Source organism: Oryctolagus cuniculus, chromosome 10 (genome assembly GCF_051225735.1).
Source record: "Oryctolagus cuniculus isolate XC-2025 breed Fujian yellow rabbit chromosome 10, ASM5122573v1, whole genome shotgun sequence".
Taxonomy (NCBI): domain Eukaryota; kingdom Metazoa; phylum Chordata; class Mammalia; order Lagomorpha; family Leporidae; genus Oryctolagus; species Oryctolagus cuniculus.
Genome location: NC_142876.1, coordinates 100,038,028 through 100,064,812, shown reverse-complemented (window position 1 = coordinate 100,064,812; position 26,785 = coordinate 100,038,028). Strand labels below are relative to the sequence as shown.

Here is a 26,785-nt window from a genome sequence, read left to right as displayed (position 1 = left end):
GTGGGGGCTGTGACGCATCTGGAAGGGGCCGGGGCACGGTGCACCGCGGCCCTATTGTGGTTGCCACCAAGAAGCAAAGCCTGGTTTAGATGCAGGGACGTGCGGCCAAGCTGGGAAGGAGCAGCTGGGCTCTCCCACCATGTCCCACTTCCCCCAGGCTGCCTCGAAGCCAACGGGTCTGAGTTCGAGCCGTGGTTCTTTTTATGCAGCTGAGTGACTTCGGTGGATCTCTTAACCTCTCAGAGTGCCAGGGTCCCCTCTGTTACAAGCGTGCTGCTAGGGGCTGGCCCCGGGCACAGCAGTTAAGATGTTGCTTGGGAGGCCTGCGGCCCTTAGCAGAGAGTGCCTGGGTTTGATCCCAGCTTCGTTCCTAATTCCTGCTTCCGGTGAATGTGAGCCGGGGAGGCAGCAGGTTGTGGCTCAAGTATGTGGGTCCCTGCTACCCATGCAGTCAGGCTCGGATGGAGTTCCTGGTTCCTGGTTTCAGCCTGGCCTTGGCTTGGCCTCGTCCTGGTTTCTGGAGGTATTTCAGGAATGAACCAGTGGATGGAAGTTCTGTCTCTCTTTGTCACTCCTCCGTAACTCTGCTTTTCAAATAACTCAACAAATCTTTTTTAGAAAAGGGGGTGCTGCTGGTCCTTCTCGGGCCCCGAGGAGCCCTGTACGGGGTGATGGCAGCACAGCACTGGGCGCCGGGCAGAGGTGGTTGCTAAGAGGCGGCACTGACACTGACACGACTCCATCATCCCCTGGGCAACCAGCTGCGCCTGGCATTTGGGGTCATTGGCATCACGTGAGCCTCCAAGGAGACACAGTAAATGGGCAGGGCAAGAAGGAGGGCAGGATGTGGTCAGAACTTAATGAAGCCAGGTCGGATCTGGCGTGAGGCCAGCTAATCCACAGCTGTAAAATTGGTTCCATTAGCTTCTGTAATGAGCTGTGCGAGCGGGGAAAGTGAGCGCATGTGAGAATAATGGCGCATGTCCGAGGCTCTGACTTTTCTGAAACTGTGGCTCCGGAGTCAGACTTGACGCTGCTGCCAGCTCTCCAGAGAGCACCGGTGCCCTTCGGGGTAGGGAGGGGGACGGCGCAGGAGCTGCCTCCAACTTCACCAGGAAGAGGCCGAGGCATTCAGCAGGAAATACCTGCTGCTGAGCCCTGAACTCGGAATCAGTCCCATCTCTGACATCTGCCTCCAGCACACAGGCTGGAGCTGTGCTCCATGCTGGGAGTGGGCAAAGCAGCCAGCGAGGGTCTCCCCACCCCTCCTTGGTGCTAGCAGCACCCACTGTTGTAGTGGGGTCTCTTGTAAAGCTGGGGATGTGTCCCCATTGAAAAACAATGCCAAATAGCTGTGGACTTGGGAGCTGGAAGACAAGGTGGAGATGACCATGTGAAGACTTCTCAAGGGAGGGTTATGGTAGGCTCAGGGTCTTTGGGCCCTTTCTTATCCATTGCCTCCGTGAACAGAGACGAGAGGTTCTTTGCAGTGAGACCGACGTGAGTCAAAACCCAACTTTTCCTGCTGTTCACTTCTGTTGCCTGATGTTTGACATTGTAGCCAGGAATTGCAGCTCTTCCACATTCTAGCCTGTCCTCCCTTCCCTGAGGTGGGCAAGAGTGCTGGAGAGACAGACCGGTCCTTGCCGGCTCTCTCGTCTCCACCCTCTGGCACCAAACAAAGCCAGAATCCCAAGAAAGGAAAGGGCCTGCTGACGCTCTCGGCTCCAGGGCTGCGTGCAAGAGTCCGAGTTCGATTTGTTCATCTGCGTCTTCCTGTGTCCTTTGCAAAGTGGCTGCTGAAGCTGTGGCTGGGAGGGTAGACTCCCCCCCCACCCCCAGTCGGGTGAGGGTTGCTGCTGAATCCCTTGTAGAATTCGATCTTAGAAAAGTTCAGCGAGGATCTGTGCTTCTCTGATCAAAGGGCAGAGCCCACCTGGTTTCCTTTTTTGCCAAGACTTCCAGGAAGCTCCGGATTAAGATTTGTCCTCATTTGCAGTTAGGATCTAAGTGGGTTTCGGGTGCATTTCATCTTTTTCTTCATTCTGAAGAGAATCTGCTTTTTGTTTCTATTTTTAAAAATGTGGCTTCTGTCGTGCTTAGGAATGGTAAAAATGCCTTGAATCCTGGTGTCTAACCAGAGCTTGTGGGAGGACTCAGCCTCGGGTGCCTCTTGGGGCTGTGAGAGGAGCTGGACGTTCCTGGGCTGTGGGGCTGCTGGGCTGATGCTGTCAGGAGATCCAGAGCTTCAGCGTCTTCACTTGTCCCTGCTTGCTGAGGGGAGAGGTTATAGCGCAGCCCTCCGCCCCCGGGAGGAGGGGGTGTTCTGGAGGAGCCCGCAGAGCAGCCTGGTGGCGGCTGTACACACACTGCTCAGCACTGGATGCTGGGCTTTAGGTGTGGTGGAGTCGGGGAGGCCGCTTGTCTGGGCTGGTAGTCATGGCACCTGCTGTGTGAGAGAGACAGAGGGGGTACCGTGAACACTCTCACTGGAGAAGAGCCTGGCCCTGGGCCGGGGTTGGGGGAGAGTGGGGACACTGGCTATGTGGGTGGGCCCATGCACCTAGGTAGGGGACTCCTCCTGGTTTGGGAGGTGGCTGCAGAAGGGGACTGGGGGCTGATTTCCCAAGTGTCTTTACGGTGTCGCTGTGGACACCCAGCTCTGTCTGACAGAGGGTGCTTTTGGAGCTCTGAGCGGTGAGAGGGGCTGGACCTTGCTCTGGGAAAGGAATTCTGAATGAGGCATCCGGGCACGGCCACTTCCACGGGCAAGGCTGTCACAGGTGGAGCTGTGGCAGCAAGGCCCACAGTCTCGGGTGGCTCTCTGACCAGTTCTCTGCTGGGCACTTCAGGATATAGAAAGTATTGGATGAGTAAATGGACAGGTGACTGAGTTCCTTCTCTGGGAGTTCGAAGTCAACATCACAGAGACTGGGACACAGACATGTCTGTGGGCCCACATACTCACCCCTGCCCACACCCCTGTACTACCACACATGTACACACCACTTTGTATACCTGCACAAACTATGCAGCCGCACACACACAACCCACACACATTACTACACATGCATGTGCACATATGAACACGCCACCACAATGCACACACATGTATACATATGTCAGTGCACAACCAACACAGCCACACATATCACTATGCATTGTGTGACACATGTGTTATATGTCATGGCATACACCGCTAAACACATGAGCACACAGCTGTGCATTGCTGCACATGCATGTACACATGGTTGAACACACCCATGCAGCCATACACACATTTGTTTCATAACAAGCGCCCTGACTCTTGTGCAGGTGGTGGCTTTAGCCAGCACCTCTCCACCTTGGGGCCACCCCTCCTCTGAGCCCCTCTGGGGGCGTGGTCTGGATGCTGTCTTACAAGTTCTCTTCTCCCTCCTCCAGCCTTGCCATCCTATAGCCGAGAAGCCCCAGGGCAGTGACCTCATCCTCCCGAGCCTCGCTCTCTGCTGTCTGCGCGCTGGGGCTAATGACCCCCACCCTGCTGGCCTCACAGGGTGGCACCCAGCATTCCTGTGAGATGAGGGACAGCAGAGTGTTTTGTAAACTGCAAACTGTTTTCCAGACAGGCAAAGGTTGCCTTTGTTTACCCAGCCCCGGAACTCAAGAATTCCTTCACCCACATGCAAGCCCTGTCCTTGGGTGGGAAGCATGGGCGTGGAGGTGGTGAGGGGCACGGCCTCCTCTGTGGTTCCCCTGCCCACCTGGGTTGCCAGAAGGGCACGGCCAGTGTCTGTGGGGCTCACTGGCTGAGGTGCTCAAGAGGGGTCTTCGTTGCCAGTCCTAGGTGCAGGTAAGATAATTCGGCCGAGGAAGGTAGAGACCAGGGACCCTGTGCAGAGGTCCCTGCAGCTTCACATTGGGTAAATACAGGCCCAAAGAGGGAAAGGCAGAGGCCCAAGCTCATGCTGAGAACAGAGGTGGAATGCGAGTCTTCGGTGCCATGCCTGGGGCGATGGAACTGTTGTCTGGGGCATCTTCTGTGAAGGACGTGTGGAGTCATGTACCTGCATGATGAGGCTGATTCGTAGCTCTGAGCTGGAGCAGTCCTGTCCTGGTAGCCTCCCTGGAAGAGGAGGTTCAATCTGGTTCACCAGAGAGGATGGGTGAGGTACAGGCTGCCTCCCGGCAGTGGGGAGCACGTTTGGCCAGGGTGTCATGTCTACTATTTGTTGAGTCTCTCACGATGCCATGTATTTTCTCCTCCTCCTCACATTATACATTTGTTCATGCAACCTACAAATATTCTCTGAATCAGTGCTCTGTGCCCATCTTGGGCTCCAGTACTGAGACCCAGATGTGGCCAGGCACATTGGGCCTGCCCAACAGACCCCCAGTCTAATAAGGGAAATCGTATGGTGCTGGCCCGGCTGGGAGAGTAGCTGTGTGATCTGGGACCAGCAGCTTCCCCTTTCTGTGTCTCAATTTCTCATCTGAAAAAAATTACTAATGGGGGAGGGTGGGACTGTGGCATAGCAGGTAAAGCCACCGCCTGTGATGCAGACATTGCATATGGACACTGGTTCGAGTCCGGGCTGCTCCACTTCTGATCCAGCTCCCTGCCAATGCCCCTGGGAAAGAAGCAGAAGATGATCCAAGTGCCTGGGCTCCTGCACTCCTGTGGAAGAAGCACCTGGCTCCTGGCTTTGGCCTGGCCTAGCTCTGGCCATTGTCGCCATCCTAGGTGTGAACCAGTGGATGGAAGAGCACCCTCTGTCTCTCTCTCTCTCTTTCTATAACTCTGACTTTCAAATAAATAAATGCATCTTTAAAAATAAAATAGTAACAGGACAAGTCTTTGGCTAGCAATCAGGCTGCCATTTGCAGTGCCTGCATCCCAAATCACGGCGCCTGGTTTGAGTTCTGGCTCCACTCTCCATTTCCACTTCCTTCTGATGCTCACCCTGGGAGGCAGCAGGTGATGGCTCAGGTACTTGGATCCTTGCCACCCGCATGGGAGACCTAAATGGAGTTCTCATCTCTGGCTCTTATGGACATCTGGGGATTGAGTCAGTAGATTGAAGATTTTCTCTCTCTCTCTCTCTCTCTCTCTCTGCCTTTCAAATAGATAAAATAAACAAAAACTATAAATATAAATTGGTGATAATGAAATCCTTTCCTCCCAATATTTGCAAAGTGCTCTGAGCAGAGCCAGGCACATTGCAAGTGCAGGATCTGTATGTATGTTTGTTTAAAGCGTTATCAAAGGGACAAGCTAATTGCAGGTTGTGAGCAAGTGCTGCACAGGAGGTAAAAAGGGCGATGACGTGGGAGCATTGTGGGGAGCTGGGAATGTTTTTTGTCTTTTTTTTCAACATTTATTTATTTATTTGAAAGGTAAAGTGATGGAGGGGAAGAGAGAGAGGGAGAGAGAGAAAGAGAAACACAGAGAGATCTTCCATCTGTTGGTTCATTCCCCAGATAGCTGCAATAGCCAGCTCTGGGCCAGGCACTCCATCCACGTCTCCTACTTGGGTGCAGAGACCCAAGCACTTGGGCCATCATATGCTTTTCCAGGCACATTCGCAGGGAGCTGGATTGGAAGTGGAACAGCCAGGACTCAAACCAGCACTCATCTGGGATGCTGGTGTGTGCAATGTCAGAACTCGCTGAACTGGACCCTTGATACCATGCAGACTACCGGATGTGGGTTGTACCTCTGCAGAAGTGTGTGTACCACACGAAGAAAAGCCAAGTGTGAAGGGAGAGCGAGAGACTTTAGAAGTCCTTTTAGACCACAGTGAGGAGCCTGGAGCAGGAGAAGGCCGTGGGGAAAAGAGGAGGAAACCGAGGCTCTAGGAGGTGTGGGGCCATGTTCAGGGTCAGGAAGCCAGAAGAGGTCCTGGCAGCTGGGCCTGGGTGGATGCCCTGTAGAGGAGCCAGCTGGGGCATGGATTGTATTTTCTGGAGAGAACCTTCTTCTCTTGCCTTGCCACTTGCAGAACTATTTGATTTTTTTTTTTTTTAAGAAATCTATTTATTTGAAAGGCAGAGCAACAGAGAGTGAGGGTAACACACACACACATACACACACACACAGAGATCTTCCACTGCTGATTCACTCTCCAAATGGCTGCCACAACCAGGCTTGGGCCAGGCTGAAGCTAGGAGCCAGGAGCTTCTTTTGGCTTTCACATGTGGGTGGCAGGGACCCAGGTACTTGGACTATCTTCCACTGCTTTCCCAGGTGTGTTAGTAGGGAGCTGGATCAAAGGGGAGTAACTGGGGCTCAGTCACTCTGATATGGGATGCTGACAACTCAAGTGGTGGCTTAAACTGTTATGCCATGATGTTGGCCGCAGGGCTTTTTTTTTTTTTAATTAAAGCCTTATTTATTTATTTGAAAGGCAATTACACACACACACACACACACACAGATTTTCCATTCTCTGGTTCACTCCCCAACTGGGCTAAGCCACAGGAGCCAGAAATTCCATCTGGGTTTCCCAGTCGGTCAAAGGGACCCAAGCTCTTGGGCCATCCTCCACTACCTTCCCAGGCACATTAGCAGGGAGCTAGAATGGAAGCAGAGCAGCCCAGACTGGAACAAGTGCTCCAATATGGGATGCCAGTGCTGCAGGGGATGGCTTAACCCACTGTGCCACAGTGCTGGCCCCAGGACTGTTTTAATGCCTGTGGAAAATGGCCCTAAGTATGGGCTGAGTGGGGCAGGAAGTATGGAGGCTGCAACTAAGGGCGGCTCCACTGGCTCCTCCGCTTCAGCAAAGCAAGGCTTCAGGCCCAGCTGTGAGCTCCCTGTCCCACCCCCACCCACCCATCCACCTCCCTCTTCCCCTGCCCATCCCCTGCCCAACTTCCCCATCCTTTTTCGCTCGGGAACCAGTGTTTCCTGTTGGGTTGCAGCCAGGGAGCCCCAGCTTCACCCGACTTGCCTGTGCCCTTGAGCTGTTCGTGGCTTGCTTAGAGGAACGGGAGGTGGCAACGTTAGGAGAGGCACTGAGAGGACTTTCTTTGAGTGGAGGCATCGGAACGGAGCCCAGGAGGTTCCTCCGAGCGAGGGAGTTGACCTAATGGGGGAGGGGCTGGGGCAAGAGTTCACTGTCTGCAGCGGAGTGGCCTGGGGGTAGACATGGGCGCCTGAGAGGGCGAGGCCTGTTTGAGAAGAGCTAGGGCATCATTCTGGCCGGAACAGAAAGGGATTGGGAGCCAGGGTGGCAGGAAATTCAGTGGGAGAGGGAGATGATTCCTGGCTTCCAGGGAGGAGCCGTAAGTGGTAGAGAAGGGGCAGAGTGGGCAGGGCTGAGGACCCCATGGAGAGCTGTCCAACTTGGGGCTTGGAATTTTAGGAGAGGACAGAGAAGGCTAGTGTGGGGGTGAAAAGCCACAAGAAGGTCCAAGAGCCACCGAGGAGGCTGGGGAGGAGGCCAAGGTGAAAGAGGTACAGGGAGGGAGGGTGGAGAATCTTGGGTACTCCTGGCTCCCTCCCCCCGTTAGGGGAATGGAGCTGGTAGAGGGACTTCTCCAGCCCCAGATTCCCTGTGCATTCTCCTTGCACTGCTGTATTCCCAGGCGGGGTTGAGGGGGATGGTTCCAGAAGTAGAGGAACCCGACACACTGCCCCATCCCAGTTTACCTGTTCCTGGGGAGTTTGATCCTCCAGCCTACCCCACAGTGCCCCATCCTGCAGAGGAGGAAACTATGGTAAGGCCAGGAGGGGCCGGGGCCTGCAGGTGCTGAGCAGGGCTGATCTGTGCCCTGGTCCAGGCGTTGACCCTGATCTTCAGTCCTCTGCTGTCAGGGTGCTGGGCCTTGGGGGAGCAACCATGCTGGGGGACGGCTTGCCCTGCTCTCCCTGCTCTGGCCATCTCCCCCTTCATGCTGACTCCCCAGCCTCTCTGAGCAGAATCCCCCAGGGCCTTGCTCATTTCTGGGGCTGGGCCCTGTGGCTGGCAGTCACAGCCCAGGCTGAGTTCACCTGAGAGATCCTGACCCCCTGCCCACCTGCTGCCTGCCTTGCCCCAGCGACTGCGGCTGACTCTGTCATTACTCCGACTTAGAGAGTGTGGGCGTGACCAGCAGCCGTGAACGTCTACCTGAGGTCACACCGAGCCACTGGAGGAATCGAATCCCAAAGCCAGCTCTCACTCCACCCGACCGTCCTCTCCCTCAGCCGGGGTCTTCCCTGGCCCTGGTCTCCACCTCTGGGTCATCATGTGGTATCTGTAGGCAGGGATTGAGGGTGGAGCCTGGCAGCCAGGTGACCTTGGACACCCCAGCAGTGAGGCTGGCACGGTCACCCTGCTCCCACACAGCGGCCTCCAGGGAACCTGGAAGCCAAGGACTGACTGGGAGGTCGTGACCAAGCCGCTTGTTTTAGAAGCACTTTTCTTGGTAGTGACGGTTTTATTCCTGTACCTGCTTCTGGAGGATGGGAAGTCTTAATTACCTCGGCTCCTGCAGGAGTGTGGCCTGTCCCCCTGCACTCTGAGCTGGGTTCTGTGGCGAGGCCTGGGCTGACTGATGCAGGCCGCTTCCCTCCACTTTCACAGTGAGGTGCAGGTGAGGAGCACAGGGGAGCTGCTGAGGACCTACTGTGTGCGGGATGCTGTCCTGTGCACCTTGTGGGCACACTTCCCAATCCTGGCCTGGGCCACACAGCAGCTGTGTCATCCCCATTGTAAAAATGAGGCCCAACGGACCTGTGTGGCCCTGGCTTGGGACCCCCGGCGTGTGTGTGATTTGACTACAAATCACTCTCTGCCATTTTGCTTGCTGCCCCAGAGACGGGAAGCAGCAGCAGCTTTGGCCTCTGAGCCCCTCTCAGGACCTCCAGAGCTACCAGCCACAAGGGCTTGAGCCAGGGGTGACCACCCCAGTACAGACACTCATTGGCCCACAAGGCAGGGGACGCTGGACTCGAATCCTCATTCTGCCCCTTGTGAGCTGTGTGGCCTCGGGCAGGTCACAGGCCTCTCTGAGCTTCCATATCCTTGTCTGCCAAGTGAGAGCAGCAGGCTGGGAGCCTGACGCTCTGTGCCCACTGCCCGCAGCTCCTGTATGACAGCCCCAAGGCCCGGCAGGAGGTGGACCACCACTGGCAGGCCTCGGGCGGCCCGCACATTGTGCGCATCCTGGACGTGTATGAGAACATGCACCACGGCAAGCGCTGCCTGCTCATCGTCATGGAATGGTATGCCGGCCACCCTGCCTCGGCCCTGGGCGCCCTGCTGTCCTCCCGGGGCTGCCTCTGTTCTTCGGAGCACAGCTCTGGGTGCCACCCCAGCCCCTGCAGGGTGGGGAGCAGGCAACCACAGGCCCTGGATCTGGCCTCAAGGGTGGGAAAGAAACTACAGGGGCTCTAGTATGGCCTCCCCGGGGATGAGTTCTGTTCTTGGAGGAGCAGCAGTGATGCTAGAGCTGTCAGAGAAGGCTGCCAGGCCTCGGCGTGTGGGGGCAGGGAGAGTGGGATGCACACGGTGCCCCTCGCGTCTTCCTTTCTCCGTGAGTTCGTGCTCCCAGGGCCCCACGGGATGCTGGCTGACGGAGACTAGAACCAGGGGCCAGGGGCCTTCTCCACCCTGTGCTTCTCCCGCCAGCCCTAGGGCTCAGCCCCAGCCTTGCTCAGACCCGGGACCCAGGTCTGAGCCTCCAGCTCCTCCCTGTCTGCCCCCACCTCCACCTGGTTATCCAGCTTCTCGGATTTGGGGTCCAGACCCTGGTTCTGCTGCCTACTAGCTGTGTGACTGCGGGCAGCTGCTAGCCTTTCTGAATCTTCGGCAGTCACAAGCAGAAGGCGGAGGAAGATCTGAATGTAGCAACAGCCTGTGCTTGATTCTACTCTGAGTGCACCCATGTGTATCACATGCAGTCTTCATGACTGTGGCATTGGCACTATTATCCCTGTTTTACAAAAGAGGTAGTTGCACAGAGAGGTGAAGGGATAAGCCCAGGTCCCACGGCAGTGTGCTCGAGTGGCAGAGCCCAGGACATAGCGCCCAGCAGGTGCTCAGAGAACAGTGGTCTTGCTGATAGTAATTGACGTCTTGTTCTGCATTTGGGGGAAGTTGGGACTTGGATGGGGCTAGAGATGCCCAAGGTCTCATGGCCAGGAAGGGGCATTGCTCACCACTCTCCCCTAGTTGGGAGTTCAGTTCTCCCACCCAGGCTGGCAGCCCACTGTGTGCTAGGTTCTTGAGATACAGGAAGGTGACTGGGAAGGAGCACTGGGCCTGATGATGCGCGCACGGGCAGGCTGGTGCCTGGTTCTCCCCATGCTCACAGCCGTCTTCTCTTGCAGCATGGAAGGTGGTGAGTTATTTAGCAGGATTCAGGAGCGGGGTGACCAGGCTTTCACCGAGAGAGGTACGTGCATGTGGCTGGGCCAGAGGGGGCCCTGGGAGATGGATGGAGCAGAGGTGCTGTGTGATTCTGGGCCAGTCCTGCTCCCTCTCTGTGCCTCAGTCTTCCCAGCTGAGCAAAAGAGGCTGGGACAGAGGGTTTCTGTGAGTCCATGAGGGCATCTATGAGTCCATGGCTCCTTTCTGGAGATGGACTCTGTGTGGCCGTGAGATGGAGGCCTCAAAACCTCCTGGCACTGACTAGGAGTTGAGCAATGAAGAGGTAGCCCAGGCCCAAGGAAAAGGGTCCAGGTGAGCTGGGGGCATTTGTGCTGAGAACTGGGGTGTCTGGGCAGGAGTGCTGCCATCATCCTGTGTTGTCCCCAAAGGCTGTGCCTGGGGGTATGATCAGGTGGGGATCCCCAAGTCTCCTGCCTTTTGACTGGCATCACTGACACCCCCCTCCCTCCTCCATGTGTGCAGAGGCTGCAGAGATAATGCGGGATATTGGTACTGCCATCCAGTTCCTGCACAGCCAGAACATCGCCCACCGTGATGTCAAGGTGAGGTCCAGGACCCAGCCTGAGGGGCAAGGGAAGGGACAGTCACACTCCACGAGCCCAGATGGCTCCCAGGATGGAGGCCAAGTTCAAAGCCTCTGCTCCCTGGCCCAGACTGCTCTTCTGTGCTCTAGCCAGGGGCTGTCCTTTTCCTTTAAACACCATATAATCTCAGGAGGAATGAGAATAATTGAGTGCTGACCTGGATCCACCAGGCCCTGACAAGCAGCTTGTTTAATCCTCACCCAGCACTGTGAGATATTATGGACGAGGAAACTGAAGCTCAGAGATTAAGTGGCTTGCCCAAAGCTGTGTCCTTGTGGCACTGGCGTTCATTCATTTGTTCACTAGTTCAGCAAGGAATTTTGTGTCCATGCAACGTGCCGGGCCTCAGGCAGGGGCTGCCTGATGCTGTTGGGTCTTCTGTGAAGTCCCAGCCATGATTTTACAGAGTAGGCCCTGGGACACTGGCATTTGAGGGCAAAGAAGCCATTTTCTGGCACTGGAGAGAGGGACCCAGGAAGTCCCAGAGGCTGGCCTGCAGGGTGTTCTGAAAGCTCGGCTCTCTGTGCTGGGAGGACTGGGTCTCAGAGGATTTTGGGATCAGGTGGATGGAATGCAAATTGGGGCTGCCCTGCTGCACGTGCACAAGTGAGTGTGGAAGTGTCAGCCGCCACCGGGGTGGAGTCTGCTCCTCCCCAGCCCTCTGCCCCAGGCCTAGAGCGTTACCCACCTTGGCTTATGTCCTCCCAAGTCTGGGCAGAGGGGAGCTGAGAGTCAAGCTGCTGTTGTGGATCCTTCCTCTGGCTTCGTACTGCCAGCCCCTAGAGTTATCCTTTTATTTTTTTTTTCAATTTATTTTATTTATTTGAAAGACACACGCACATACACACGTACATCTTCCATCTGCTTGTTCACTCCATACCAGCTGGGGCTGGGCCAGGCTCCAGCCACGAGCCTGGAACTCAGGAACTCAGTCCTGGTCTCCGGGATGGGTGGCAGGGACCCAGCTACTTGAGCCATGCCCTGCTGATCCCCAGAGTATGCATGAGCAGGAAGCTGGGATGGAGAGCAGAGCCAGGATTTGAACCTGGACTCTTCAATACGAGAAGCAAGTGTTCCAAGTGGCCTCTTAACCCCTCGCCGAATGCCCTGCCCTGCGGTTACCCTTTGGTTCTGGATGCATGTGGAGTCACACAGCTCACCTCTGACTCCTTGCTTTACATTGGCCTCCCCCCCCCCTTTTTTTTTTTTGTAAGAAGAGAAAAACCTTCTGCAAGAGAATCTCCGGCATAGACTAAACCTGCTTCTCTGTTTTTATCCCAATCCACGGCCAGATGACCTCAAAAAGAACCTGAGAAATAGCTTCCAGAGCTCCACCCAGCATCCCATTGTTCTGCCCTGACTCTGTTTGGAGGTCCCTCCTGTTTCTCTCCGTGGGCCTGGAATCCCACCCGTTCATGAGAAGTCGGCTTCAGGGCTGCCTCCTCCCCTCTGTCACTCTGCTTTGTAGCCAGGAGGAGCTGCCTCCCTGCAGTCACTGGGGTCTGAGTGGCGGGAGTGCTCTCCCTGGAGCCACCCCGGGCGGGGCTGCCCTGCTGGCCCTGCAGGCTCCATTCCTGTCTTGGCAGCATAGGCTCAGGAGCAGTCTGCCTCCCCTCATGCCTTTATGCTTTCGTGTCAGATGCTTCACGTACCCAAGGTCAGAAATCCCTGCCTCTAGACTCTCGATGGCACTTAGCCATTCACAGCCTCAGCTGCACACCTGCCTCACCTCCCCACTCTGTGAACCAGGGTGTCACTTCCTAATCACCTTGGTCTTCTCCATGGGCCACATTGTTGATGGCAAGGGCCCATGTACTTAGAGGGTGGACCTGCCCCCTCCTACACTGGAGGTGGGGAGCCCAACCAGATATCACCTTGGGGCTCTGTCCCCAGGTGGTCCCTGATTGCAGACCAATATTTTCTCTCCCTGGCTTAGCCTGAAAACCTGCTCTACACGTCCAAGGAGAAAGACGCAGTGCTTAAGCTCACAGACTTTGGCTTTGCCAAGGAGACTACCCAAAGTGCCTTGCAGACGCCCTGCTACACTCCCTACTATGTGGGTGAGTCCCTGGGCCTTGCTCTGTACCTCCCCACCGGCACCGGGCACTGCTGTGGCATGGAGCTGCTGGTGGGTTGCAGAAACCAGAGGGTTAAAGCTCTGTGAGGAGGGGGGGAGTTCTGTCTGCATGGAGGCGGGTGATGCTGGGTGGCGGTTGGGGGGGGAGGTGGAGGCTGCAAAAATATTCTCCCAAACTTCAGCTTCTGCTTTTGAAAATAGATCCAGGAAAATTCTGGCTGTGGCCTGTGAGCTGAATGACATCACAGCAGCTCTAAATATATACGTGATAAAAGGCTGCCATGAGCTCGGGATGGAGCCCAGCCGCGGTTGTTTTTCTCCGGTTTTTATCTTCCTGGGATTCATACTCAGAAAGTGGGCAGGCCTTTGGAAAGACGCAGGGCACTGGGCCCCTCACTTGCCCTGTGGGAGAGGATGCCTCTGTCCTGGGCACGGATGGGCCCCAGGGATGTGCGTTCATTCGTGCTTCCCGCAGGAGCTGCCAGCAGCACCTGCCACGGAAGAGCCCCTGCTGCCGACAGGGCCCCTGCTTGAGAGCAGGCTCATGGCAGAGGGCTCTTGTCCCTCAGAAAAGGGCTTCCCAGAGGGCTGCTCAAAGCAGGGGACACCCCCATGACATCAGAAATGACACCCTGCCTACCAGGACATGTTCTGCCTTACAAATCTGCCCGACCCGCCTCATTGCACAGATGGGAAGACTGAGGCCCCATGGATTGGTGGCCATGCTGGCCAGAATGCTTCTCCTTGCCAGTGACCTGAGCTGTGTCCCAGAAGGCAGAAGATGCAGGGCAGTTGGTGGGCTGGCGCCCTCTGGCCCATGGCAGCCCCTACCCTACCCGCCCCCCAAGCCCTGAACTGGCCTTTTCCTTCTCCTCTCAGCCAAGTTTGAGCCTGGCAGAGGGGCTCAGGCAAAGGAGCTAGGGGCTGTCTGAAAGCAGAGTGTGTTTCCCGGAGCAGTTTTCCTCCCCCAGTGTCACACACTTGCCTGCTTCCCAGAAGGTGCCAGACACCCGTCTGCTCTTTCCCCCCATTCCCAACCTGGGCACCTGCTCCCCACCTGGCCCAAGCATCAGGCTCCTGCCTGTGCTCTGAGACTTGTAGGACTGAGAGCCTCCTTTGCCCCCTCGCCTGGCAGCCCCTGAGGTCCTGGGTCCAGAGAAGTATGACAAGTCATGCGACATGTGGTCCCTGGGCGTCATCATGTATATCCTGTGAGTACAGCCTTGCCCCCGCCCCACCAGATGCTCTCAGGACCACTTCCGCCTCCCTGTCGTGGTGAGGGGCTTGTGTGTGCCGCTGCATGTGCGAGCCACCCTTCCCTTCTGCTCATGGGACACCAGACTTCAGGCTGCCTGAAGGTCCCTCTGTGCCAAGGTGTCCCTGGGATGGACCTGGGAGGCCAAGGGCTGTGTTGCAATGGAGTGGCTACCTACCTGCCCAGTCAAGGGTTTAGGGCAGACAAGGAGTCCATTCTGGCCCCCCACCCCTATGCCGAACGACCTCCTCCCGCCCCCAGCCTGTGTGGCTTCCCGCCCTTCTATTCCAACACGGGCCAGGCCATCTCCCCGGGGATGAAGAGGAGGATCCGCCTGGGCCAGTATGGCTTCCCCAATCCTGAGTGGTCAGAGGTCTCTGAAGATGGTGAGTAGACCCCCCCTGCCCCCGGCCTGTCTGCTTGCACCCTGCAGCCTTCATTCTGGGAGATAGCATTTTGGAGTCAAGCTGCCCTGTCTTCAAATCCTGGCTCCCCTCCTTCCCTGCTGTGTGACCCTCGGTGAAATCACCCACCTGTTTTACAAGCCTCAGTTGTGCATCTGCCAAATGGGCTCATAGCTTCGCTCCTCAAAACTCCACCTCGTGTTTCCTGTTCATATTTTACCTGCTGGGGTCTTGTCTTTTTTGTCTATTGCTGCTTGGCAAATTACCCTGGACACTGAGTGCCTGAGAATAAGGAGCCATCCTTAGCTCACTGTTTCTGAGGGCTCAGAACTTGGCAACACTTGCAGCCCTTGCCCCAGCCGAGCCTGTGCTTTACAGGGAGGAGGGGACCAGCTCCCAGGAGCCCTGCGACCTCACCTCTCGCCTCTTCTCCCTGGCCTCCCTAGCCAAGCAGCTGATCCGCCTCCTGCTGAAGACGGACCCCACAGAGAGGCTGACCATCGCGCAGTTCATGAACCACCCCTGGATCAACGTGAGCACCTCCTGGCCCAGAGCAGGGCTGCCCAGCAGGGGGTGGTGGCCCCAGAGGTGCGGGGTTGGAGGGGGCCCGTGTACACAGGCGATAGTAGCACCCCCGCTCCAGACTGACTTTGCACCTCAGCTTCCCCACAGAGACTAGGAAAAGGGGGCTGGCTGGGGGGAGCCGACTGTGGTCCACAGTTCTCCAGATGCTAATCCGTGGGCTTGGGACCCCTCCCAGCAATCGACGGTGGTGCCGCAGACTCCGCTCTACACCGCCCGGGTGCTGCAGGAGGACAAAGACCACTGGGATGAAGTCAAGGTGGGTGGACTCTACCTCAGTCTCCCTGCAGGCTCCATGGCTTTGGAAAAAAGAACTCTAGGTAGTTACACACGATCTGAGTCTTTGTCCCCTTCCCCATACCTGAAGCATAGGGTGTTAGTGGCTATCTCAGTGGTCCAACCGTGATACTCAAACCATTGGGCCACACTATTCCATTCAGGGTGGTGCTCCTGATTCCCCAGCCCCCACTGAAGGAGTGCTTTGGACCAGGGGCTCAGCTTTGGTCCCAAATGGTGGCCATAGCCTCTATTATGACCAACAACACTAGGGGCTAAGTCAGCCTGACTTTAGACTCAGCAGAGGCCACGTCTGAGCATAGCGGGCAGCAGCTCATAGCCCAAGGACACCAGGGTGTGATCTCCTAGCCCCTGTGCCCTGCAGGGCCAGGGAGGTCGTATGCTGTGCGGATCTTGCGGTTCTGAGCAGGTGTCGTTGCTCGGTGCTCTGTCCCATTTACCCTTGGTGTGGTCCAGAGATCCTCTCCCTGACAGCCTGCTCCACAGAGGACCGTAGTAAGGATTACCCGACACGAAGGACTAGGCTCTGTGCTGGGCGAGCAGTGGGCACTTGGGCAGCACAGGCTGTCACTGCCATTATTTTATTTTTAAAATATTTATCTATTTGAAAGAGAGATGGAGAGAGAATCTCCCATCCTCTGGTTCACTCCCCCGATGTCTGCCCGGAGCCCAGAACTGAATCCAGACCTCCCACTGGGTGGCAGCGACCCAAGCCTTGAGCCATCATCTGTTGCCTCCCAGGGTGCACATTAGCAGGAAGCTAGAATCAGAAGCCGGGCTAGGACTTGAACTCAGACACTCTGATGTGGGTTGCAGGCATCCTATGTAGCAGCCTAACCGCTGCACCCAATGCCCACCCCACTAATATTATTAAGGGGCTGTCAAGGCAGGAGGGTCCTGAACTCTTAGGCTCCCACTGTATCTGTTCCCAGGAGGAGATGACCAGTGCCCTGGCCACCATGCGGGTGGACTACGACCAGGTGAAGATCAAGGACCTGAAGACGTCTAACAACCGGCTCCTCAACAAGCGGAGGAAAAAGCAGGCAGGCGGCCCCTCAGCCTCACAGGGCTGTAACAACCAGTAGCTCGTGGGATCCGGACAAGCCAGGCCGCTCAGCCTGGTATTGGACTGGAGTATGCAGAAGCCCTGGCCAGGAGGGCCCAGGGCCATCCTTTTCACAAAAGGATTATTTTATTGTGTTTTAAATTTGTCACTTGGGACTTCAGAATGGAGGATCCTGAGCCCAAACCTCCTTCAGAACCCCTGCCCAGGCTCGGACCCAGGAGAAGGCCAATGCCCAGGGCTGGGGAGCACCTGCTGCCCCTGCAGCACCTCCTGAGTGAGGCCTCGGCTCTGTCCTACCCTGGGGCATGCCTTTTACCTTTGGGCCACTGGGAGTTGTGGCTGGGCTTTCCTTCTTCTAGAGAGACACCCCACCGAGGGCTGGGCAGATGGGCCTGGCCTTGAGAAAGGCATTGGCCATTGGTTGCCATGGTGACCAGGGGACTGTGTTGCTGTCTGTGAATGCTGAGTGTGGGAGCAGGGGAGGGAGGAGGGCCCACCTCTGCATTCTGCAGGAGGCTGCTCCTCTCTGCTCCCCTCTTTGGTCTCCCTGAGGCCACACGGTCCTGGCTGTTGGCTTCCCTGGGTGGTCTAGCCGTTGCCCAACCAGATGGCACTCGGAGCTCTTTCCCCAAGGAGTCCCTGGTCCCAGCACACCTGTCATTACTCCTTATCCGAAGGGTGGTTTCAACTCCCAACTGAAGGTGGGGAGTCATTTAAAACCCTTTTCCACTATGGAAAATGTCACTGTGACACAAGTCATTATACTTCCCCTACCCCTACTTGCTCACCAGATCCCAGGCCAGGAGGCCCCCTTCTGTTTATGGTAGGGCTGCCTTTCAATGGTCTTTGGTGAGTGCATGGCTGGGGGCGGGCCAACAGGCTCCCATGAACCAGGGGTCTCTACCCTGGGTCAGACCTGAGTGATGCTCACAGCGTCTGCTCCTGGCTTCGGCCTGAGTTGGAGCAGAGCAGAGCAGACCCCTTCCTGGCTGATCCGGGTAATGCAGCCCCACCCTGCCCAGGGCAGCCTCGGGCTGCTGAGTGCCTGATTCCAGTCCTGAAAAGTGCCTGACACCCAGCCGAGTTCTCAGTTCCTGGCCCCTCTGTCCGTGGCTGGGAAAGCCCAGACCATGGCAGATGGGACAGCGCTCTGGGTTTCACATCCAGATAGTAATAAAGGCCATTTTGGCATTCGCTGCTGGCTCTCGGGTTTCTGTTTGTCTGCATGAGTGGACCATAGTGGCCCAAGGGCAGCTGGTCACACCCACTGGTGACTTCACCCTGGCTGGAGAGGGTGAGTCTGGCACACGTGACCGGCTGAGGCCTCCCTAGGTGTGAGAAGGTCAGAGGAACTGAGCGATGGCAGCTGCCACATGCCCCCTCCCCCGCCCCCGCTCTGTGCCGCCTCTGTGCACTGTGTGTGTGTGTGTGACACTCACCCCCGGCCCTGTGTGCGCCAGCGTCTGCCCACAGTGGCCACCCCTGCTGCGTGCCAGCCTGCTGAAGGGCGGGCAGGGTGCCTGCTGCAGCGCTGAGCTATTTTCAGGAGCTGCCAGATTTCATTTGGCAGCGAGAATATCGGGGAGGGGAGGAGCGGGAAGCTGGAAAGACTGTCTTTTGACTATTCCAGAGCACAGCGCCCTCAGCCCTCGAGGGGAGCCCTAGCTGTGCCCCCCCACCCCCCAGCTCCAGCTCCAATCTTGACATCTCCCAGTTTTCTAAGAGCTCATCTGGCGCCCTCCTCTGCCCCCATTCCCTCAGGGTGTGTGGGAGACGTTAGAAGGCAGGGACAGACAAGTGCGTCTGAGATTTTCCGCTGCTTCCCAGCGCCGTGACCTTGGACGAATCCCTGGACTTTTGCAGCCCCAGTGTCCTCAGCTGTGAGCCCAGCAGTGGAGGGTCTGGGGAGACTGTGTGAGAGGCGCTTGGTGGGTGCCCAGCACCCTCAGCCAGGAGGAAGGCGAGGAGGACCCGGGGTGGCGGAGCAGCCCCAAATGTCTTAGGGGTCTCGCTCCATGGGTCTGCCCTCCAGGGCTGCCTCCTGGGGCCTCCTGGGCCTCCAGGGGTGGGACCAGATTAGCTCTCAGGGCCCCGGGGGAGCCTGTGGTGCAGGCCAGTCTGCCTGGGGTCCTCTGGATGTCTGGGGACACTGGGTGCACGCGGAGGTGGGGACTGTTCACCCGCTCACAAAGCTGCAGAGGTGCTGGGGGCACGTGGCTCACCTGTGCTACTAAGCAGCTACTGGGCCTGAGTCCCGCAGGGTGCAAGAAAGGCAGAAAGGAAAGCTCGAGACAGGGGTCTCAGAGTTTACGTTCCCGAGGGAAAAGGACAAAACGTGGCACAGGTGTGGGCTGGACCACAGCCGGGAGCAGCCTGCGAAGGAAGATTTGGTCGGAGGAGGCGGTGGCAGCATCTTGGGGCAGCTTGACCCGGAGGGAGAATTCTTGAACCCCAGTGGCTAGGAAGGGTGCCTGGTTGGTTGTGGGGTTGGAGGCAGGGACTAGGGCCCCGGGACAGAGGGACCCTGTGTTCCAGGGCCTGTCCACATCTTAGCCCTCCAGTCTGTGTGTCTCCCTGGGGCTAGCCTTTAGCCTTGGCTGCCCTGGCCTTCAGATGCAAGACCACAGCAGCAGAAGCCCTGGGGGGAGTGTGTCATCTACTCAGGTGCCTGCATTCAGACCCAGGGAAAGCTTCTCACTGGTCATGTGCAGCCTTTTCCTGTTGTGGGGGAGGGGCTGCAGGAGAGGCAGTTTGCACAGGACGTATCTGCTTGGCCACTTCCAAAGGCCCAGGAGGGCCTGGCCGGCAGTCTGTGGCATTACGTGTTGCTCTAACAGGTCGGGGCTGGGAGGCTGAAGCTTGGCCAGGTCACATTCCTCTGGAGGCCTCAATGTCACTCTCTGTGAAATTGGAGCAAATTTCTGACAGTCAGCTGCTGTCAGGTGAGCTACGAAGCCAAGGGCCCAGCATTCACATCAGCTAGCCCCGACACACATTTGCCCAGGCTCCCGGGGGGCTTCCATGGGAGCTTTCAGTGAAGAGCTACATACGTGCACATGGACTCACACACATTCGCGTACCACACATGTGTGTATTTGTGTATGTGAGAGAGAGAAAGAGAGGGATGCTGTGTCTTCAGAACCTGATGCTGGCTGGCTTCCAGCAGCCTGGCTCATTGATATTCTATGCCAGCCCCTCTCTGCCCTCGATTCAGCCTCAAAATGCAGCCCGCTGCAGCCTCTGCAGGGGTCTCAGTGTTTGCAAGCCTGCTTGCAACTCTGCCCCTGGCAGGCCTGGGGTGGGGCGGGCCCTGTGTGGCTGTCTCCAGACCTAGCTGCCCTCGGCCAAGGCTTTGCATCCCCGGTGGGTCTTCCCAGCTCCCCCCAGCCCAGGGTGGTAGAGTTCTTCCTGTTGTCCTGCGGGGCTGCCAGCCGCTTAGCCCTTGGAGTCAGGATCAGCAGGCAGGGAAGGGCCTGGGAAGCAGAGCTTTCGGTCTGTGTGTGGGATGGGGAGGTGGGGGATGTTTAGGAACCTGAGCTTTGGGCAAGGCTGTTCTCATTTTTGAGGCTCTCCATCAGTAAAAGACCACGGTGAGCAAATAGGACCAGATGATTGCAGTGTCTTTGGCAGACACGTTACCACCACTAGAGGGATTGTGAGGAATGCTCTGTGGTCTCAGGTAAACCATGCACTTTACTAGACCTCAGTCTTCTTACCTGTTCAATGGGACTAAACCTCACAGTGATGAGGCTGGGCTTTGGTGGAGAAGGGGAGGGGGTGGCCAAACTCACAAATACAGGGCAAGCATCTGGTAGGTGACGGGACAAGCTGCCCAGCACTCTGAAAACTCTGTCCTCTTTGTTTCCCCTGACCAGGCGACTTCAGGGAACCACTTCCGAGGAACTGGTAGCCTACGGGACAGGTTAATTGGAGTGTGGGGCCATCTGCTGGTCACTTGGGTAAACATTTGGTGGACACCTACTGTGTGCCAACATGTGAAGGAGCTGTGGGGTGGCAGACAGACCCTAAAACACCAAAATGAATAGCTGCCATTGATGAGTGCCTACTGTTTGAGGGGACTGGGCTGGGCCTTTACACGGATCTGCTCAGTTTCCACGTTCCCATTTTGCAGATGGAAAAACTGAGCCCCAAGCTTTGTGCCTCAGCTGCACTGTCAGAGAGGGATTGCTGCATTTGGCTAGGGACAATCACTGAGGGCTTCCCAGTGGTGGTGACAACAAGGGCAAGCTAGATTTGGGTAGACAAAGACTTAGAGGAAGGGGATTCCGGCTGGTAGGTACAGGGTTCTGTGTGAAGAACAGAGAATGAGTCTGTTCAACAGGTGGGAGGCCATCGTGGCAAGGCAGTCTCCCATTTCCTCACCCTGCCTGCCATAGGAAGTCAGAGTGGGGTGAGACAGTGGGCACCGGTGGCAGCTTCTCCCTCGAGAGCATCCTCATGTATGGCCCATCCAGCTCCCCTTGGCCACCTCTGCCTCCTTGGAGACTCACCCAACTTCGGATGCCAGTTTGCCAGGTAATCCATCCACCTGCTGCTGCTGTGGTATTTGTAGCTAGCTCCAGTGCTGGCTGCCCACGTTGGCCCCGGGTGTTTCCACATGGGACTCCCCGGACCCTCAGGATATGGCAGAGCAGTCCTAGGGCCTCCCACCTCTGCTTCCAACAGAGCGATCCTATAGCCTGGAGTTTCTCCTGAGACTTCATCTGAACTAGAGTGTACATGCTTGAATTTGCTTATGGGCCACTGAACTAGACATGAACAGCATTTATCTCAAATCCTGCAAGGTAGGTACTATGATCCCCCGTGGACATAGGGAAACCCAGGGCAGGATGCGGGGCTCTGCCATGGTCAAATGGCTTCCAGGCTTATCCTTTCTACTGCTGTTCCTGCCCTCAGAGAGGGAAGGCTCCTCAGGGATGGGCAGAGAACAGCGGCCTATGTGTCTGGGAGGATGGCTTCAGCCGTGGAGCTGGCCTGCTGGTCATGGCCATCCCAGGCACTGGCAGGCTGGCTTTCCCCTCTCTGGCACAGAGAAAGCTGGGGCAAAGAGGAGGAGATGTGTGGGAGGAGGCATTGGGGCGCCTGCCTTATCCTGCAGAAACTGCCCCTGCTGTCAGGGCTGTGTCGAAGCAGACTGGACCCCACTCTTGCCCTTGGCCTTGCTCTGTGTTCAGACCTGGTAGAGATCCTCTATGCACATGCCAGTGTGGGGGTCCCCCCCAGCTCAGCCTCCCTTCCAGATGATGGGATTTTTTTTTTTTTTGACAGGCAGAGTGGACAGTGAGAGAGAGAGAAAGAGAGAAAGGTCTTCCTTTGCCGTTGGTTCACCCTCCAATGGCCGCCGCGGCCAGCGCGCTGCGGCCGGCACACCACGCTGATCCGATGGCAGAAGCCAGGTGCTTCTCCTGGTCTCCCATGGGGTGCAGAGCCCAAGTACTTGGGCCATCCTCCACTGCACTCCCGGGCCACAGCAGAGAGCTGGCCTGGAAGAGGGGCAACCGGGACAGAATCCGGCGCCCCGACCAGGACTAGAACCCGGTGTGCCGGCGCCGCAAGGCGGAGGATTAGCCTAGTGAGCCGCAGCGCCAGCCTGATGATGGGATCTTGACTCATGGACCATGGGTTTCTAGAGCAGGTGGAGGGTCTCAGGGCCCACTGAGAAGGACCCAGTGAGTGAAGGGCTGGGCTGCTCAGCTTTGGGCCTGGCCTGCTCCAGTGACACCTTGAGCACCTAACATAGGCCAGGCATATCTTGTACTTGACCTTGTTTACGTTTCTGCTCTTTCAATAGCCTGTTGGCGGCAGAAACTATGCCCATCGTACAGATGCGGTCACTAGAGCCTGAATGGCATCAGGAGACTGTGCCCAGCTCCTGCACGGGGCACATGGCAGGACCAGGGACCCCACTTCCCTCCCCAGTAGGAAGGCTGTCACTGCTGAGTTGAGTGTTGCTTGACCCCTGGCTGACCTGCCCCTCCCCTTGCCAGATCTTCTGTGCCCCTAGTTGCCAGAGGAAGGAGCCTGGGGGGGGGGGTCTTCCTTGGCCCTTGGCCCCTGGACCTGGGCAGGGGGTGTCCAGCACATCTCAGGATAGTTGAAGGTCACTGTATCTCCCTACAGATGAGACAGCCAGAGTCTGAGGTCCTCTTTTGACTGCGTTTTGATCTTGGACATCTGCCTGGCTCACTCTGAGCCCATCTCCTTGGTACGTGGTGACAGCCATGCCTGTCCCCCGGACTGTGGGGCTGGGAAAGGCCAGGCACCGCATTCTGCAGAGCTCCCAGCACGTCATGGGTCCTGAAAAAGCTCACCTCGCCCAAGCGGCTGCGTGGGGGCCGGATGGCTGGCGTTCAGGGAAGTGTTGAGTCACAGGTGAAAGCCTTCCGAGAGGAGGCTGTCTTCCTGGGGGAGGCTGCAGTTAGAGCTCCTGTCTGACTGAGTGGCCCACCTGCCCTCGGGGCTGCTCTCTCCCGGAAGGTCAGGCCGGGCCGGGGCCTACCAGGCTGTGTGGTGGGGCTGCCCAGGGCTGCTGGAGGAACAGGCGAGGCAGAGGGGTGCTGCCCAGTGGTCATGGAGGGAGCCAGGGACTGTGGGGCACCTGTGCCGGCCACATGAGGGGATGGACTGGCTTGGGGCGCCCGCTGTGGGCAGGTCTTCCTGTGCTGTTGGCAGGGGCATGCTAAGCAGACAGGACTCCTTCTCCAGTGGCGGAGCCCACAGCCAGGGCAGGGTGACAGGCAGGAGCCTGAGGGTCAGGAAAACCTCTGAGGAGACGAATGACAAGAAGAGTGAAAGGAAGAGCATCACAGGCAGAGAGAAGAGCCTGAGCAAAAGCCCTGTAGCTGAGAAGGCCTCCGATTGCCTGAGGAGCAAAAGCAGGCGCAGCCTACCTGGAGAGTGCCGGTCTCCACCAGCCTCCCCTGCAGGGAGTGAGCGTGTGGGCAGTCTCAGCGGAGCCTTAGAGGCGCTCAGGCAATCGGGCTTTCTGCAGGTGCCTTTCTCTGATTTCTGCCTCTGACCATCCGGAACAGGGTCTGATCCAGGGCTTAGGATGGCTTGGCCAGAGGTGAATTGGCCCTTACCTGGCCCTTGATTCTACGTATTGGACACCTGCACCTGAGAGCTTCAATACTTACATGCTCGGTCCCTCGTGTCTCTTAATTAGGCTTCCTCTTTCCTCTGGGGGGAGAGAACATAGGTGACTGGCACTGGACGCAGGTGTAAGGAGGCTGTAGTACAAAGAGAAGGGCAGGTGTGTGGGGAGGCAGGTGCTGGGCAGCCAGGGCCCAGGCAGTCTGGTGGCTGAGGGAGAGGCAATTTCAGGCCTCATTCCTGCCTTGTGCAGGCTCTGCTGGAGCCGGGGGCCCTGCAAGTCTGAGAGCCCTGGCTTCAAAGGCTGACTGTTGATGTCACCTTCTCTGCCTCTCGCAGGACTAAAACTGCCCAGGAGCTGGACACACACAAGGGATTTCCTGATCACATCCCGAGACTGGGGCAGGTTGCAGCTGCATGAATGTTGGAAGCCATGGCCTGTTGGAGTTGCAGTCCCTGCCCTCTGGCTTGGGTCGTGGCCACTCTCTACAGGCTGTTTGGCTTTAACATAGTGTAAATGCTGAGTCTGGGCTGGAAAATTAAGTGCCAGGCTGAGTATGCACACTGCCGTGGCAGCAACAGGGAGCCATTGGAGACCCTTGGATTAAGGCAAAGAGAGTGGTTTGGGGCAGCTTTGCCTGGGGGTGGGCAATAATGAGGCCCAGGTGGGTGTCTCCTGGACTCAAGTGGCCACGTCTCAGGCAGGCATCCGTTTCCCAGGGTGACAGGCAGTGTGGCTGGATGCTCAGGGGCATCCCAGGGTGACTCCCACGTATGTCACCATCAGCCCCCCCATTGGAGTCTTCCTTAACAAGCCTTCCACCCCTCCCCCAACCCAAGCCTTTGGTACCTGAGCCTCAGGTGTTTTCCAGGCAAGCGGAGGCATTCTCATGCTGTCAGCCCTACGGCTGCCCCCCTACCTGGGACTTGAGTCCATAAGAGGAGGAAGGATGCTGGAACTCTGCTCATGCAATCCTGGCAGCTCCCTGAGAGATACCTGCATTTCTCACTCAGTATCTCCTGATAAAACAAGGGCCACACTGGTCCCTTGGCTCTGCCCTTCTGACCCTGTCGAAAGCTCCCTGGGATTTCGACCCTGAGAACCTGCCTCCTCCCGAATGGTGCCTGTATTTACCACAGGCCCGCTGGGCAATCTCTTCACAGCTGGGTTCGGGGACCTTGGCCCCAGGTGCTGCCCCCCGGCGGTCTCTCTCTCTCGATTAGTGGCTGGCAGTGCCAAGACCACTCTCATGTTCCCCACTGTGCAAGAAGCTCTTGGGATCATCTGTGCATCTGGACCAGGGTGCAAAACACAGAACATGTGCTGCAAGTGGGCGGGGAGAGGGGGAAGCCTCTCTCCTCTCCCTCAAGTGTGTTCTGCAGCTTCCAGCCCTGTCTTCATGGAGTGTTCACTGCAGGTTCTGCAGAAGGTCGAAGGTCAGCCCATCAAAGTCTGTGGCCGCTGCTCTCTCGGTACGGAGTGGGAGAGTTTTGCTGTTAGGGGATGCCTGGAGCTCTGGGACTGGCTGATGTTTGTGTTCTTGAGCAAGGCTCTTCCCTACTTTGGAATCAGATTCCTGTAGTGTGGTCATGATGATGCTCAAAGGGTTCTTGGAAGCCTTTAGTATGAGAACACCTGAGAAGGCACCAGAACTGCAGAATCCGGTGCTCCAAGAGTTGAGTTGCTCCAGGTTGGAAGCTGTCAGGGGCCCGGGGACGCTCCCAGGGAGAGGAGAGGAAAAGGATCCCGAGGGAAGGTAACATCTGATCTGGCAGCGAGGGCCAGGGCAGTTAGGAGTGCAGAGGCACCCAGGCCCTTTCACGGGCTCTCCTGTGCAGACATTGAGGGTGGTCTATGGCTCATTTAGAAGAGCTTATGACAATCAGAAGCTTGGGGTCCAGGGAGCCAAGAGCAGTGTTGGCCACCAGTGATTAGGCCCGGGGGCGGGGGGAAGAGTAGATGGAGGGAACAGGAAGTGCAGTTCTCTTCCCCAACGGCTACTCTCACTCTCAGGAACTCAAGTTACCTCTCAGGCCTTGGGTGGTGAGGAATCAGCATCCTACCTCCTGCCTAAGACTGGTTCATAGGATGAGAAAGCCTCCCAAGCGAAAGATAAATGCCAAGGACACTGCCTGGCTCCAGGCCCAAGGAAGGCAGTCATTCAGTTCCCTGTTTGAGCCTTGTGCCTTGTCAGTCCTGGTCTATTTCACTGTACAAGAATTTCATTTCTTTTTTATTTGAGAGGCAGAAAGAGGTAGAGATGATAAATATAGAGTGCTCCCATCTGCTGGTTCATTCCCCAGATACCCACAATAGCAAGGGCTGGGTGGGGCAGAGCCAGGAACACGATCTAGGTCTCCCACATAGGTAGTAATGACCCAGTTACTTGAGGCATTGGCCTTGCCTCTCAGGGTCTGCATTTGCAGGAAGCTGGAGTCAGGAGCAGGAGCCAGAAATAGAACTCAACTGCTCTGGTGTGAGATGTGATTGTCTTAATTGTTAGGCTAAACACTCCCTCCTGGGCCAGATTTATGAGCCCAGAAGTCCAGGTCTGTTTTTTTTTTTTTTTTTTTTGTCAGGCAGAGTGGACAGTGAGAGAGAGAGACAGAGAGAAAGGTCTTCCTTTGCCGTTGGTTCACCCTCCAATGGCCGCCGCGGCCGGCGCGCTGCAGCCGGCGCACCGCGCTGATCCGATGGCAGGAGCCAGGAGCCAGGTGCTTTTCCTGGTCTCCCATGGGGTACAGGGCCCAAGCACCTGGGCCATCCTCCACTGCACTCCCTGGCCACAGCAGAGGGCTGGCCTGGAAGAGGGGCAACCGGGACAGAATCCGGCGCCCCGACCGGGACTAGAACCCGGTGTGCCGGCGCCGCTAGGCGGAGGATTAGCCTATTGAGCCGCGGCGCCGGCCCAGGTCTGTTTTAAAGCTGGTGAATGAGCCACATAAAATACATGCCGTACGCTCCGAGGCATGACTTCTGCACTTCCCAGACTGCCTCCATGTGGGGAGCTACAAAACATTCATGCCTTGCTTCCTGCAAACAATAGTA

The 26,785-nt window shown here is 57.0% G+C and overlaps 1 protein-coding gene across 2 annotated transcripts in view; it reads left to right on the top strand.

The window, feature by feature from the left end:
• MAPKAPK3 (MAPK activated protein kinase 3) overlaps positions 1-17,819 on the top strand; it is a 50,756-nt gene extending 32,937 nt beyond the window's left edge. For both annotated transcript variants that reach the window (XM_089306191.1, XM_051852385.3), the window contains exons 3-11: positions 9,051-9,190; positions 10,298-10,362; positions 10,821-10,900; positions 12,879-13,002; positions 14,155-14,230; positions 14,536-14,660; positions 15,125-15,210; positions 15,439-15,519; positions 16,490-17,819. In XM_089306191.1, coding sequence (XP_089162317.1) covers positions 9,051-9,190; positions 10,298-10,362; positions 10,821-10,900; positions 12,879-13,002; positions 14,155-14,230; positions 14,536-14,660; positions 15,125-15,210; positions 15,439-15,519; positions 16,490-16,642 — 930 coding nt within the window. In that variant the 3' untranslated portion in view covers positions 16,643-17,819. The remainder of the gene's footprint in view (positions 1-9,050; positions 9,191-10,297; positions 10,363-10,820; positions 10,901-12,878; positions 13,003-14,154; positions 14,231-14,535; positions 14,661-15,124; positions 15,211-15,438; positions 15,520-16,489) is intronic.
• Positions 17,820-26,785: the final 8,966 nt, after the last annotated feature.